The 15,756-nt window shown below is 50.2% G+C and overlaps 1 protein-coding gene across 1 annotated transcript in view; it reads right to left on the bottom strand.

Annotated features, from left to right (window-relative positions):
* Positions 1–7,295, bottom strand: part of NT5DC2 (5'-nucleotidase domain containing 2) — a 49,560-nt gene extending 42,265 nt beyond the window's left edge. Inside the window, exon 1 of the mRNA XM_068255013.1 lies at positions 7,129–7,295. Coding sequence (XP_068111114.1) covers positions 7,129–7,147 — 19 coding nt within the window. The 5' untranslated portion in view covers positions 7,148–7,295. The remainder of the gene's footprint in view (positions 1–7,128) is intronic.
* Positions 7,296–15,756: the final 8,461 nt, after the last annotated feature.

Here is a 15,756-nt window from a genome sequence, read left to right as displayed (position 1 = left end):
AGAGAGAGAGAGAGAGAGAGAGAGAGATTTTCCACCCTGCAGAGTATACTATAGAATAAGCAAAAAGCAGACGTCTCAGACGCAGACTGAAAACCGAGAACACGGCGGTGGTATTTATAGCAATGCAGCTGGGATAGCCGACTCTCTGCAGATCATCTCTCACTCCTGACACGCCCACAGAAGGAAAACAAAACTAAAAAGAAATCGTCAAACGCCAAAACGGCAAAAGAGCCATTTATTTCTCAGATCCGCTCAGTTCTGTGAACAAAACGGCATAATGCTAAGAGTCGGCGCACACTTGTCTGAATCGTGAGCGTTTTGCTGCACACGGTAAAACGCACAGGATTCCCCGACCATTTAAAGGACAACTGAAGTGAGAGTTATATGGAGGCTGCCATATTTATTTCCCTTTAAGCAATACCAGTTGCCTGGCAGCCCTGCTGATCCTATGCCTCTAATACTTTTAGCCATAGCCCCTGAACAAACATGCAGCAGATCAGGTGTTTCTGACATTATTGTCAAATCTGATAAGATTAGCTGCATGCTTGTTACTGACGTTATTCAGACACTACTGCAGCCAGAGAGATCAGCAGGGCTGCCAGGTAACTGGTATTGTTTAAAAGGAAATAAATATGGCAACCTCCATATCCTTCTTGTTACAGTTGCCCTTTTAAGTCATTGTGCTTAATTTCCGTGTGTTTCTTAATATATTACGCCGCAACCTGAAAAATTTCGAACATTCGGGGAAAGGTACATGCAGGATACGCAATCGGAAATTCAGAACACAGAGTGGCACAAACTACCAGAATCGCCTACAAAATCAGGCCGCCAAGTGTACTCCCCAGCCAAATGCTAATAATCACCCTACAATAATTTCACTGAAAATATTGGCGTTCGCTAAACATAGATTCGCAATCCCTGCATATGTAGTGCTGGAGTCGGCAGCGCTCTCCTGCGTGCAATCACTGTATATGTAGTGCTGGAGTCGGCAGCGCTCTCCTGCGTGCAATCACTATGTATGTAGTGCTGGAGTCGGCAGCACTCTCCTGCGTGCAATCACTGTATATGTAGTGCTGGAGTCGGAAGCGATCTCCTGCGTGCAATCACTGTATATGTAGTGCTGGAGTCGGCAGCACTCTCCTGCGTGCAATCACTGTATATGTAGTGCTGGAGTCGGGAGCGCTCCTCCTGCGTGCAATCACTGTATATGTAGTGCTGGAGTCGGCAGCGCTCTCCTGCCTGCAATCACTGTATATGTAGTGATGGAGTCGGGAGCGCTCTCCTTTGCGTAATCAATGTATATGTAGTGCTGGAGTCGGGAGCGCTCTCCTGCGTGCAATCACTGTATATGTAGTGCTGGAGTCGGGAGCGCTCTCCTATGTGCAATCACTGTATATGTAGTGCTGGATTCAGGAGCGCTCTCCTGTGTGCAATCACTGTATATGTAGTGCTGGAGTCGGGAGCGCTCTCTCCTGTGTGCAATTACTGTATATGTAGTGCTGGTGTCAGGAGCGCTCTCCCTGCGTGCAATCACTGTATATGTAGTGCTGGAGTCGGGAGCACTCTCCTGCGTGCAATCACTGTATATGTAGTGCTGGAGTCGTGAGCGCTCTCCTGCGTGCAATCACTGTATATGTAGTGCTGGAGTCGGGAGCTCTCTCCAGCATACAGTCACTGTATATGTAGTGCTGGAGTCGGGAGCTCTCTCCAGCGTGCAATCACTGTATATGTAGTGCTGGAGTCAGAATCGCTCTCCTTCTTGCAATCACTGTATATGTAGTGCTGGAGTCAGAAGCGCTCTCCTGCGTGCAATCACTGTATATGTAGTGCTGGAGTCGGGAGCGCTCTCCTGCGTGCAATCACTGTATATGTAGTGCTGGAGTCGGGGAGCGCTCTCCTGCGTGCAATCAATGTACATGTACATTGATTGCAAGCAGGATATGAGCAAAACGGAGATTGTGATATTTCCACCTTCGCTCTCTGTTTCACCCTCCCATTGTTACAATCAATGTAGATAACACCCCAATAGCATCAACCCCCCAAAGCTTGTTGCCTAGGGGTAACTCTGGACTCTGAGCTCTCCTTTAAACCACATATTAACACTGCTACTTCCATCTCAAAAACATTTCCTGAATCCGTCCCTTCCTCTCACAAGAAGCAACTAAAATGCTTGTGCATGCCCTAATCATCTCCCGTCTTGACTACTGTAACACTCTACTCTGTGGTCTACCAAAAAGCAGACTGGCACCTCTCCAATCCCTACTAAACTCTGATGCCCGTCTCATCCACCCTTCTTCTAGATCCTCTGAGGCAGCCCCTCTCTGCCAATCCCTCTATTGGTTACCAGTTGCCCAAAGGATACAGTTTAAACTTCTCACGCTTACAATACAAAGCTCTACACAAGCTATCGCCTCCATACATTTCCTCTTTAATCTCCAGATACCTCCCCGCCCGGCCCCCTCCGTTCCTCACAGGAGACCCTTTTGTCCTCCCAGCCTAGTCACCTCTTCTTACTCTTGCATCCAAGACTTCTCACGGGCTATCCCTTTCCAGCCAGAGAGATCAGCAGGGCTGGCCAGGTAACTGGTATTGTTTAAATGCTCATGATGCAATTTCCTGTCAGATCGACTGGTCGAAACGGTAATTTCCGGCATGTCCGGTCTGCTCCCAATCGACAATGGGGGTCAATTTTCAGATCATTACTGCACAAATTCGATCCCATTATCAATCGGGAGCATATCGGACAGGTCATGTGTGAACCTAGCACAAGGGTGGTTTTCCACTACAAATCCAAAAACACAATCGCAATTTCGATGCGATTTTGTTCTGATTCTACAATGTGATTTTACACTGCATGCTCGGAACACAAGGAGAAAACGCAGCAATGCAGGCCTTGCACTAACGCAAAATGTCGGCTATTGGGCGCCAAAGAAGAAATGTAGGCACAAGATATATAGCGAGCACTGCGCCCGTCCAACCGAAATGTTTCATTTTGATTGTTTTGAAAAAATATTGTTTTGAAATTCATTTTGACAATTATTATTATCATTTTAACTTTTTGTTTTATCATTTTGAAATTCGTTTTGAGTATTATAATATTGTAAATTATCGTTTTGAAATGTATGTAGTGTTGCTTTTTGTAATAACGTTATTACCAGTGGAGAAAGGGGGTTCTAGGTTAGGCATCAGGAAGGAGGTTTAAGGGCTTAGGTGCCAGGAAGGGGAGGTTTTATAGTTAAGGTACCACCCGGGAGAGAGGGGGGGGGGGGTGTCTTAGAGTTAGCCAGTACCGGGGGAAGGGGGGGGGGGGGAGTGTCTTAGAGCTAGGCACTGCCAGGGGAGAGTGTCTTAGAGTTAGGCACTACCGGGGAAGGGGGGGAGTGTCTTAGAGTTAGGCACTACCGGGGAAGGGGGGGAGTGTCTTAGAGTTAGGCACTACCGGGGAAGGGGGGGGGAGTGTCTTAGAGTTAGGCACTACCGGGTGACAGGGGGGGGGAGTTGTCTTAGAGTTAGGCACTACCGGGGAAGGGGGGGAGTGTCTTAGAGTTAGGCACTACCGGGGAAGGGGGGGGAGTGTCTTAGAGTTAGGCACTACCCGGGGAAGGGGGGGAGTGTCTTAGAGTTAGGCACTACCCGGGGAAGGGGGGGGGAGTGTCTTAGAGTTAGGCACTACCGGGGAAGGGGGGGGGAGTGTCTTAGAGTTAGGCACTACCGCGGGAAGGGGGGGAGTGTCTTAGAGTTAGGCACTACCCGGGGGAAGGGGGGGGGGCGTGTCTTAGAGTTAGGCACTACCCGGGGAAGGGGGGGGCGTGTCTTAGAGTTAGGCACTACCGGGGAAGGGGGGGGGGGGGAGGTGTCTTAGAGTTAGGCACTACCGGGGAAGGGGGGGGGGAGTGTCTTAGAGTTAGGCACTACTGGGGAAGGGGGGGAGTGTCTTAGAGTTAGGTACCACGGAGGGAGTTTTGGTTAAGCAGAGAGGGAGGGTTCTGTGTGAGAGTAGGGTTAGGTTTAGTTGTAGTAAAATATTTTTCTTTATTTTTCATTGATATAACCGATATTATGAAGAAAGAATAAAAATTTCCGGTATAACCCGGCGCCCTTTTTTTCCTGCCGCCCTTATTTGATATCCTCCGCTAGGCAGCCTGGTAAAGTGGAGGCATAGTGTGCATGCGTGGCACCTTATCACACTTCAGCATCTCGCTGGTCGTCTGCCTGTACTCTGGACTGAAGGCTTATGAGTTAGCGAGCAGCTGAGGTCTGACTTTTTATACTTATTAGCTATAGCTGTGTAATGAATACTATGAATGAGCTGCTTTGTATCTCTGCCTTGCTGGCGCACAAGTAAACAGACGATCAGTTATGTCCCAGAGATAGCGATTATGACCAGGCAAGTAGAGTAATGATGCCACCCTGTGCCCTCCGGTCACCCGAGGCTGCCATGCCGTCCCATAATGTGAATGAAGCTCGGAGGATCAGTTACACCGGCCTCAAAATAGCCAGTGAGTTCTGCCTGGAGGGACGCGGTATGCTGGGGACAGAGACACGGTTACAGGCGGCCACAGGTGCAGACGGACCGCATGCCACAACCTCAGGCTGACTGCCTTATGTCAGATCATCCCAGCGCTAAATATGTGAGATAACCGCAGTTCATACTATGTGGGGAGGTGTGTAGTCCAGAGGAGTCCCAGGACTTCCTACAGATACAGGAAATACACAGAGAGAGACCAGGAGCCCCTTATGGTGGAGTATATTAATGTCAGGTTCTGGATCAATACAAAGTGATGAGGTACTCACAAAGGTGGGTGGCAAGACCAGCAACCACCGTATAAAAGCCAGTGAGGAAATCCAGTCCCCACTCGGGTTCTTTGTCTTCAAATGTATGGATTGCACGCCAGAAAAAACGATTGTTTGGGTACACAAAACAAACAATTGACAGTCACCTCTAATAGCTGAGGGGCTGTAAACAATATCACTGGGAGGGAGAAGGCGCTCCAAAAGATAACCATGGATGTAATAAATATAAAATGGCTTACCTCTAAGAAGAAGGGGCAACGCCAATATAGGAAAGAAATTTTAATAAATCGGACAGAAAAACGATAACGCGTTTCGCGGAGCACAGTCCGCTTCCTCAGATCAAATAAAGCAGTGTCCTATCAGATCACACTAACTTAAAGCAGTGGTTCCCAACCTTTTCCGGCCCGGGGAACACTTTCTGACCAATTTTTTCTCCGGGGAGGGGGGGGGGGGGTTGGGGTTGGTGCGGCCCCCGGGTGTTTGCGCGACTTAGTGGTCAGTGCCGTGCGTAGCAGGCTATGGGGGGGCTGGGGTGCGGCTGCATAGCTAGCATAGTTGCCCCAGTGTAGGGAGTTTAGTTGCCTCAGTATAGCTAGTATAGTGCCCCAGTATAGCCAGTATAGTGCTCCAGTATAGCTAGTATAGTGCCCCAGTATAGCGCCCCAGTATAGCCAGAATAGTGCCCCAGTATAGCCAGTATAGTGCCCCAGTATAGTGCCCCAGGATAGCTAGTATAGTGCCCCAGGATAGCCAGTATAGTGCCCCGGTATAGCCATTATGGGTAGGTGGTGCCCCCCGCTGTTATTACCTTAACAGCTGCTGCTCTCCCGCGTGTATTTATTCAAGCAGCGTATCTCCCGGCTGCTCTGTGTGATCCGGCAGGAAGCATGGCAGCGGCTTCCTGTAGCGGCGATATGTATCGCCGTTACTATGGTAACCGAGCCCTGCTTCCTGCGCATCACACACAGAGCAGCCGGGAGATACGCTGCTTGAATAAATACATGCGCTGGAGAGGGGAGAGCGGCCGCTGCTAAGGTAATAACAGCGGCGGCCGCGGGGATGGGTGGGAGGGGGAGAAGAGGACGGCACACCAGGCAACGTCCCGCGGGAACACTGGTTGAAAAACGCTGACTTAAAGAACACCCAAAGTGGGTAAAACACTTGAGGTGTTGTGGGTATGTAACTGGAGATGTGGTGAGGAGGTGATTAGGGAGGAGTGGAGGCATGGCAGGGGCTGTTCTCCCCAGGCTCTTTTAGCTGGGTGCCCCACCCGGCTAATTTTGGGGACCACCCGGCTGTAAGTGGCACGCCTCCTCATGCATTTCCTATGCTGTAAGCAGAGTGGTGCTGGCCCTGCATTCCTCCGATTGCTCCCCACCCGGCTACTTTTTTATGCCACCCGGCTGGAAAAAATTCTAGGGAGAACACAGGGCTGTGTGACGGGAAGTGTGGTGGGGTAACTGGCAGCAGTCTAGGGAGGGGAGTTGACATGAAAAGGAGATTGACTACTTGTGGGGTGAGGTGTGGAGGAGGAGCCATAAATGGAGGCAGCTTGAGGGAATGACTGGAGGAGGGGACATAAAAGGAGGTGAGAGAGGGTGTGACTTGAGGAGAAGGCATAAATGGAGGCGGGGTGAGGGTATGACTGGAGGACTAGACATAAATGGAGGCGGGGTGAGGGTGTGACTGGAGGACTAGACATAAATGGAGGCGGGGTGAGGGTGTGACTGGAGGAGGAGGAGGCATAAATGGAGGCGGGGTGAGAGTGTGACTGGAGAAGGAGGCATAAATGGAAGCGGGGTGAGGGAGTGACTGGAGGAGGGGACATAGATGGAGGCGGGGTGAGGGTGTGACTGGAGGAGGGGACATAGATGGAGGCAGGGTGAGGGTATGACTGGAGGAGGGGACATAGATGGAGGCGGGGTGAGGGTATGACTGGAGGAGGGGGGGTGAGGGTATGACTGGAGGAGGGGACATAGATGGAGGCGGGGTGAGGGTAGCTCTGGAGGAGGAGGCATAAATGGAGGCGGGGTAAAGGAATGACTGGAGGAGGGGACATAGATGGAGGTGGGGTGAGGGTGTGACTGGAGGAGGGGACATAAATGGAGGGTTCGGGTAGCACTGGAGGTGTGGAGGGGACATACATACAAGAGTCACCTGTCCAATATTCATACAGAAAGTTGGGAAAAGTCCCCAGCTGCAGCTAAAGCTAATATATAATATATCCATGTTACAGGATACATCTGCAGGGGGAGGTCTGGGAGACATTATTATTATAATCAGCATGATGTCAGGTGAGTTGTCCCGCCCCCCGCACTGGCCCCACCCCCTCACCATACACCAGCTTCTTCATGTCCTGGTAGCGGCTCCACAGCTGCGCTCTGCTGTCCGGCCTCTCGGTGCCCGGCAGGGGGTGCTGGTGAGGCGGGGTAGTTAGCCGGGCAGTCAGGAGACGGCATTGCCCGGGAAGCACCGATCTCCAGCGGCCGCACAGCGCAGCCATCCCGCCGTCTTTGTCCGCAGCAGCCCGGAGCGTGTGGAGCAGTAGGAGCGCCCCCAGCGGCCTCTGCCGGGACTGCAGCCAGCCGCACATGTCATCGCCGAGCACGTGGCCCGCGCGCCGCCGCATGCTGCTGCTGCTGATTATTAGTATGGAACGTTCCGCATGTCTCGCTATCAGCCGTCTATAGCCGATTATCACACGGCCATTACCGATCATCCTCCCAGCTCATACTGGCGATCCATCCATCACCCCACCCTGACCTCACTCCCTTATTAACCCCTTCCTGACACCTACCCAGCGCTTTACAATTAACCCCGTCTTCAGCCTTCTTCACATCATCAGGGCCCATTCACACTTAAAAGCGCAAAACGCTGGCTACACGTTTGCATTTGGTGATTTGCGTTAATCTAACGCAAATCGCCCAAGTGAGAGCCCATAGGGTATCATTGCACTAGCGTTTTAAAAAGCGAGAGTGCTTGAGCATTTTGCTGGAATCGCCGGCAAAAAGCTCTAGTGTGAATAGGCTCTAAATTGCAAGGGCGAGCGCTTGTGTTTTGCGTTTTTGTGCGTGCTTTTTTTTTTGTAAAGGGCTTTTCTAAGCGCTTTTGTAGAGCGATTTATTTTTTTCACTACCTGACGTCAGTAACAGTGAAGAGTGAACTCTTTCTCTCAGAAATGAATAAATAAAATGTAATTATACATGAAAGCTCTGGGGAGATCGCTATACAGAGCGTTTTTTTCAAGCCCTTTGCGATTTCCCTATACCTTCCGTTACAGGCAAATCACCCCAAAACTGGTCCAGGCATCGCTTTGCTGAGCAGATCGTAATAAAACCGCTCAGATGTGACACTCTCGTAGAGAATTATTGCAGAATCGCTTTCAGGGCAATTTTCAAAATCGCCAGCGCTTAAAAACAAACAAAAAAAAAAACGCTCATGGTGTGAACAAGCCCTGAGAGACACCTTCCCGCCCCTGCAGCATTAACCCCTTCCTGACACCTACCCGCCCCTGCAGCATTAACCCTTTCCTGGCGAATAAGGCGGTTTCGGTGACGGCCGCATAGTACCTGAGACATTAGCAGTACCGCTATAGCGGCCCCCAACTCAGGTGCAACACCACCAGCACCAAAACCACCTAGTTACATTATAGTCATTTGTCAGGAAGGGGTTAGCCACCTCTGTAGCATTAGCCCCTTCCTGACAGCTAGCCACCCCTGTAGCGGTGCTAGTCAGTGGCGGACAAAGCCAGCGATGGGCCCCTGTGCAGAATGAATGAAGCGAGCCCCATGTGAGTGGACGTGGTCATAACAGATCATGGTTGGATCCAAACAATGCCGATAAGATAAAAGTACATGAACCGAGGTCACATTCTGTAGGAACTGTACTAAGGTAGCACACATTTTAAACTTGTATATGACTGGGGCACAAGTTATTAACACGGTTTTTCTTGAGTTTCAGAGATAAATACATGGATAAAAGCCTAAAGAATAATCAGTCCCTAACTAGTCCAATTGCATGGGCCCTAGAGGACAAGAGGCCCCTGTGCCACTGCACAGGCCTATGTCCGCCTCTGGTGCTAGTCTAGTTTAGGGGACCCAGCAGAAAACCTCATGGGGAAATTCAGGTAACATGATTGGCTTGACAGCACCCTCTCTAAAGGTGCGTACACACATGTGACTATAGTAGTTTGTAACGATCGTTCCCCGATCTTTACCAATGACGATCGTTACAAAAAACGAACCACCGACTATTAAGGCAAACGACAAACGAGCCAAATAACTACAAAAGAAAGTTCTGTCTCGGCGGATTTTAACCAACGACGATCGTTTGCAAAAGTAGTACATCGTTGGAAACGGTCGTTCGTACTAGGCTTGCCATGCGCATTTCACTATTTCTCCATGAAACTTCTCATTTTTATGCGCAGGCGCAATAGTTGCTTTACGTGATGTAACGTTCGTTCTAACGATCAGATCGTTACACACATTTTAAAACTAACTTTACTTAGGTCGTTCTTTCATCAATTAAAAGTTCGTTCGTCGTTCTCAACGAACGATCGTTGTCGCATGTGTGTACGTAGCATTAGGCCCAGTGCACACCGAGCAATTTTAGCAGCGATCCGCCAACCGCATCCGCCAGTGAAAACGCATGGCTAATGTATCTCAATGGGATGGTGCACACTGGCAGTTTGAGGTTTTTAGCAAACTGCAAACGGGCCTCCTGCTGCACGTTTGCGGTTTGCAGAAGCGTTTCTGCCTCAATGTAAAGTATAGAAAAAGCTCGAACTGCTCTGGAAAACGCTACATCAGAGCGGTTTTCCAGGCGTTTTTGTTACAGAAGCTGTTCAGTAACAGCTTTTACTGTAACAATGGCCTCGATTCATAAAGCATTCCCGCATTCGGAAATGCTGAAAACTGCTCACTTTACCGACCACACAGCAAAATCTGTATTCATAAAGGCTTTTTCCGCATGAAAAGCCGACATTCGCGAGCAGAGTGATAAATCACCGCCTTGCGCGGTGATTATCATAGCAAAAGTAACAAGTAGTCAATTCATAAAGATTAGAGGTAGCGGTATGCGGACGGGTATTACCGCTCCCTCTGATGTGGCAGCGTGCGGAATACAGTGCAGTGAATGGGACAGACCTCCCAAGCAGCTGCAGAGAGAACACCGCACGGAGGGATTCCGCCTGCTTCTCCTGTTTCCGCATGTCTCCCGACAGCCTAACCCCTGCCTACAGCGGAATATCTCCGCACGCCTGTCACATCTAGCTACATTTTTATGAATTACCACCCTGAAGGCGGAAATACCGACAGCGGTGTTTCCCCGCTCGACAGCACTTTTATGAATCGAGGCCATAATGTGTAATCTGCTACACAACAACGCAGCCAAAATACGCTAGGCATGTTTAGAGAACCTCTCTGCACATGCCTAGAATCGCTCTGAAATCTGCTTCAAGAACCTCTAGTGTTTTGCAGATCTGCTGGAGGTTTTGGTGTGCACTGTCTGGGCCTAACTTCCAGGTTTCCAATAGGTTGTAGTAAACTCCACCCACACTATTCAGCCAATCACAACGCTTTGTGCTGTAAGAGGGCACTGTGATTAGAGAACTGCTCCATTTGAGATTTCCCGCTGAGTCCCCTAAAGCAGACTAGCGCCCTGGTAGCATTAACCCTTTCTGGACACTTACCCTACTTTAAAGTATTGGCAAAAAAAGTGGGTACACCTCTGTGTAGAATGTTAAAGTTGTGCCCAAAGTGTTAATCTTCTCTGTGCCACCATTATTCTCCAGCACTGCTGTATCTCTCCTGGGCATGGAAGTCACTAGAGCGACCGGAATCCTCTTCCCCTCCTCCATGATGAAGCTGGTGGATGTTAGAGACCTTGTGCCCCTCCACCTTCCATATGAGGACGCCCCACAGATGCTCAGTAAGGTTCAGGCCTGGAGACATGCTTGGCCAGTCCAGCACCTCCACCCTCAGTTTCTTGAGCAGGGCAGTGGTGGTCTGTGGAGGTGTATTTGGGGATGTTATGTTGAAATACTGCTATGCGACCCAGGGCAGTGTTCAGTATGTCACAGTACAGGTCGGCATTCATGGTTCCCTCAATCACCTGTAGCCCCCCCCAGTGCCGACAGCACTCATGCAGCCCCAAACCATGACATTCCCACCACCATGCTTCACTGTAGACCAGACACACTTCACCTGATTACTGCCACACATGTCTGACACGTCTGCTTGTTTTCAGCAAACTGTCTGCACGCTTTCTTTGCATCATCTTTAGAAGAGGGTTCCTTCTGGGAGGACAGCCGTGCAGTGTGATGCGTATGGTCTGAGCACTGACAGACTGAACCTCCATCCCTCACCCTCGCCAGCAATGCTGCCACCACTCATACATCTACATGCAAAATACAACCTCTGGACGTGACTCTGATCAGTCAACTTTTTTGGTTGACCATGGTGAGGCCTGTTCTGAGTGGAACCTGTCCTGGTGACCGCTGTATGGTCATGGCCACAGCTCAGTTTCAGTGTTGGCAATGTTAGCCTAGGCTATTGTTATGTAGAGCAACAATTCTCCTTTATTTATTTATTTAAAGGTACTCCGAGGTCTACCTAGAAAACAAAATAGTACTCACCCGGGTCTTTTTCCAGCCCAGTGCTGGTCGGGAGGTCCCACGACGGCGTCCTGGCTCCTCTCCTAGTCCCCACTCCGGAACGGCTGACAGGTGGCAGCCCGGCGACACTCGGCCGAGTGTCGGGCTTCTTCTTCTGCGTATGACGATGATTTGATCGCGTGTGCACAGTACTTTCAGGCCGGCCGCCGTGATGACGCGAGGCGGCCGGCGTCGTGACGTCAGCCGCGTCATACGCGGAAGAAGAAGCCCGACACTCGGCCGAGTGTCGCCGGGCTGCCATTCCGAAGCGGGGCCTAGGAGAGGAGCCAGGACGCCGTCGTGGGACCTCCCGACCAGCACTGGGCTGGAAAAAGACCCGGGTGAGTACTATTTTGTTTTCTAGGTAGACCTCGGAGTCCCTTTAACCTGCTGAGCGGTCTGGACGAGCTCAGCTCGTCCAACACCGCCAGAGGCTGCCGCTCAGGCCCTGCTGGGCCGATTTGCACCAAATAAAAAGCAGCACACGCAGCCGGCACTTTGCCAGCCGCGTGTGCTGCCTGATCGCCGCTGCAGCGCGGCGATCCGCCGCGTGCAGCGGCGAAAGAGGGTCCCCCCAGCCGCCCGAGCCCAGCGTAGCCGGAACAAACAGTTCCGGCCAGCGCTAAGGGCTGGATCGGAGGCGGCTGACGTCAAGACGTCGGCTGACGTCCATAACTTCACTCCGCTCGTCGCCATGGCGACGAGGGAAGCGAAACACGGAGGGCCGCTCATTGCGGCCTTCCGTGTTATCTCTTGCCGCCGGAGGCGATCGGAAGATCGCCTCCGGAGCGCCCTCTAGTGGGCTTTCATGCAGCCAACTTTCAGTTGGCTGCATGAAATAGTTTTTTTTTTATTTAAAAAAAACCCTCCCGCAGCCACCCTGGCGATTTAATCAGAACGCCAGGGTGGTTAAAGGACTTACGAGGCCTGTTTTGTAAAAAAAAAAAACATAAAAAAGGTTAGATACCTGTGTTTGTAAGGCACGGAGGACGCCGTCCGTGCCGTTCCGCCGGGTCCCCGCTGCACAATATCCCCCCGAACGTCCCCCGACCGCGCGGTCCGGGCTCTCCAGCCTGTACAAAGATGGCGGCCGGAGGTGGCCGCGGCTGCACAGTACGCATAGCCGCGAGTGCGGCTGCGCAGCTCTAAGGCCAACCCCCCTGATCCACGCTACTGTTACGTGGATCGGGGGGTTGGCCTTAGAGCTGCGCAGCCGCAGTACGCATAGCCGCAGCCACCATCTTTGTACAGGCTGGAAAGCCCGACCCGGGCCGCGCGGCCGAGGGACGTTCGGGGGATATTGTGCAGCGGGGACCCGGCGGAACGGCACGGAGGGCGCGGATGGCGTCCTCCGTGCCTTACAAACAGGCACAGGTATCTAACTTTTTTTAATGTTTTTTTTACAAAACAGGCCTCGTAAGTCCTTTAAAGGGACTCCGAGCTCTACTCGGCTCCTCTCCTAGGCCCCGCTCCGGAATGGCTGGACGGCGGCAGCCCGGGCAACACTTGGCTGAGTGTCGGGCTCCTTCTTCCGCGTATGACGCGGCTGACGTCACACGCCGGCCGCCTCGCGTCATCACGGCGGCCGGCGTGGCAGTATGGCGCATGCGCGCTTTAATCGCGCATGCGCCGTACTGCCACGCCGGCCGCCGTGATTATGCGAGGCGGCCGGCGTGTGACGTCAGCCGCGTCATACGCGGAAGGAGCCCGACACTCAGCCGAGTGTCGCCCGGGCTGCCGCCCTCCAGCCATTCCGGAGCGGGGCCTAGGAGAGGAGCCAGGATGCCGTCGTGGGACCTCCCGACCAGCGCTGGAGTAAAGAAAGCCCCCGGTGAGTACTATTTTACTTTTTAAGTAGAGCTCGGAGTCCCTTTAAGTATTTAGATAGCGCTGACATATTACGCAGCACTGTATGCAGTATATACGGTAATAAAGTACCGTCGTTTTCGGACTATAAGACGCTCCTGGCCATAAGACGCACCCAGACTTAGAAGACAAAAGCCAGGGGGAAAAATATATACTAAACCTGTTGCTTCCCTGGTGAAGGGGCAACGTGTGGATTATGCCCCCTTTGTACCTCTTGTGTCTCCGTGTCCTCCTCTGTCCCCCTTGTATCCTTGTGTCCCTCCTGCGTCCTCCATTTGTCCCCCTGTGTCCTCTGCGGCCTGGGCACAGTACAGGGAGTCCCCGACATTGCGTCGTGTTGGAGGTTCGTATTGGCAGGTGTTCACAACTCAGGAACTCCCTGCATTTGCACTATAAGACGCAGTGACTTTTTTCTGCCACTTTTGGGGGGGGAAAGGTGAGTCTTATAGTCCAAAAAATACAGTATTTCCTATAGCCAGAGGTTTTCTATATCAGTTTACTACTACGTGATTTTACTGTACTACTTTTGGTAAAAACTGTTACACTGGACAAAGAACCACTCTGCTGGAGAAGAAAGTATTTTTTGTCAACCAAGTGCTTGTATTTCTGAAACTCTTCTGCCCAAAGTCATGGCAGCCAGAAAACAATTTTTTAAAATCCGTCTCCACAAAGAGCATTGCTGAAAGGCAGAAGCGGACAACTAGTCACGGGCCAACAGTAAATAACATGTAGGGAAAAATGCAACGGGAATGGGGATGTTGGGGAGGAGCCAAAAATAGTATAGCGGTATTGGGTGGGAATATATCAATGCAATAAAAAATAAGAAGGTTCCCTACCTCTTATGAAGACTCACATGGGATTGGAAATGGGAGTCTTTATTGTACAAAAAAAAAAGTTATACCGTAGACAACCCGGTTTACGGATCTCAACCCGCTTCCTCATGTCAATACAAACAGTTAAGCCTCACCCATGAGCTGTGTGGGGTGTGGGCGCCTTAGTAGAAGAATTTAGGGACAAATGTTATTGATCAGAGGTCTAAACTTTGTGACTGCCAGGAAAATTGCTGTATGAGTCAAAACCGAGAAGAGCTGTTAAAGCGGATCCGAGATGAAAAACTAACTATAACAAGTAACTTGTCTATATATCTTATCTAAAGTTTAGATAGCTTACACAGCAAATCTAGCTGCTAACAGCTTTCATAGAATATGATTATTTCTTCCTGTGATACAATGACAGCAGCCATGTTGTTTGTAAACATTACACAGAGGCAGGCTTATCTGCTCCATCAGCACTCAGCCTAATCCCCTCTCCTCCCTTCTCCCCTCTGCCTCTGAAATCTCTGGCTAGTAACACCTCCCCCTCCTCCTGCCCAGACTGAGCTCCCATGAGCCCTTGCTACTGCTCTCTGTAAACCCGTGGGCGTGGTTTATTGAGTTTATAGGGAATTAGAGCATTAAAACAAAAACAAAAAAGTATTTGGTTTGAGGAATGCCCTATAAACCATAGGAAAGGAACACAATTATGCAATGAGTAAAAGTTCGTCTCGGATCCAGGGATGATCAATGAGATGCAAATTATTCCAAAATTATGCAAATATATGCAAAAAAAGGACCAATCAATGTAAACCTAGATTTAAATTAATTGGTCTATTTTCATAAAAATTGACATAAAATTGTTAGAATTTGCATCTCTTTGATCCCTACTGTTGACCAATAAGAGAGGAAAGTGCACAAACTCGTTTAGAAGTGACACTCCCTGATCCGACCCCTCTGAGGCCTGGAACTCACTACAAATTTCTATCGCTAGCGTTTTTAATTAGCGTTTTTTAAGCGATTTCATGAGCGTTTTCTGGCGATTTTTGAGCGCAATTTTAAAAAATGTAAGCTTTTTGCTAGCGATTGTGATAGCAATTTGCGATTAGCATTCTGATTGGTCCTTTCAAATTATTATAATTTTTTTTACAGTTTGCAGTAATATAAAATCGCACACAAATCGCTATGTGTAGCAATTCAAGAGTGATTTGCCAGCGCTTGAATACTTTACATTGAAACGCAAAAGCTCCCAAAATGCTGCCTGTCCTGCGATGTCGATTTTGCAAATCGCAATCGCTACTGTGAAATGTGTTACGTTTACTTACATTGGCAGAGCGTTTAGGAAAATCATTAGCGATTTAAAGCGCTCCCTAAATGCTCAAAAATAGCACTCTAGTGGGATCCAGGCCTTAGAGAAATGAGAGGATGGGAGGAATTGTGGGACGCCTGTAGTCAGCTTCCTGTGAGGATGAGAATTCAATCAGCTTTTCCCAGATACCACGTTATCGTTTATGAGTTGAAGATTTCCTGGTTCTAAGCCTCCTCTGCCTAAGTGACACATCACCATGGCAACACCTGACCCATCACCGATGTCCTCCTGCCCGGCTCCTATGTGCCCGGTATTCACCAGGA

The sequence above is a fragment of the Hyperolius riggenbachi genome, chromosome 9 (assembly GCF_040937935.1).
Source record: "Hyperolius riggenbachi isolate aHypRig1 chromosome 9, aHypRig1.pri, whole genome shotgun sequence".
NCBI classification, from domain to species: domain Eukaryota; kingdom Metazoa; phylum Chordata; class Amphibia; order Anura; family Hyperoliidae; genus Hyperolius; species Hyperolius riggenbachi.
This window is presented reverse-complemented; position numbering and strand designations above follow the sequence as displayed.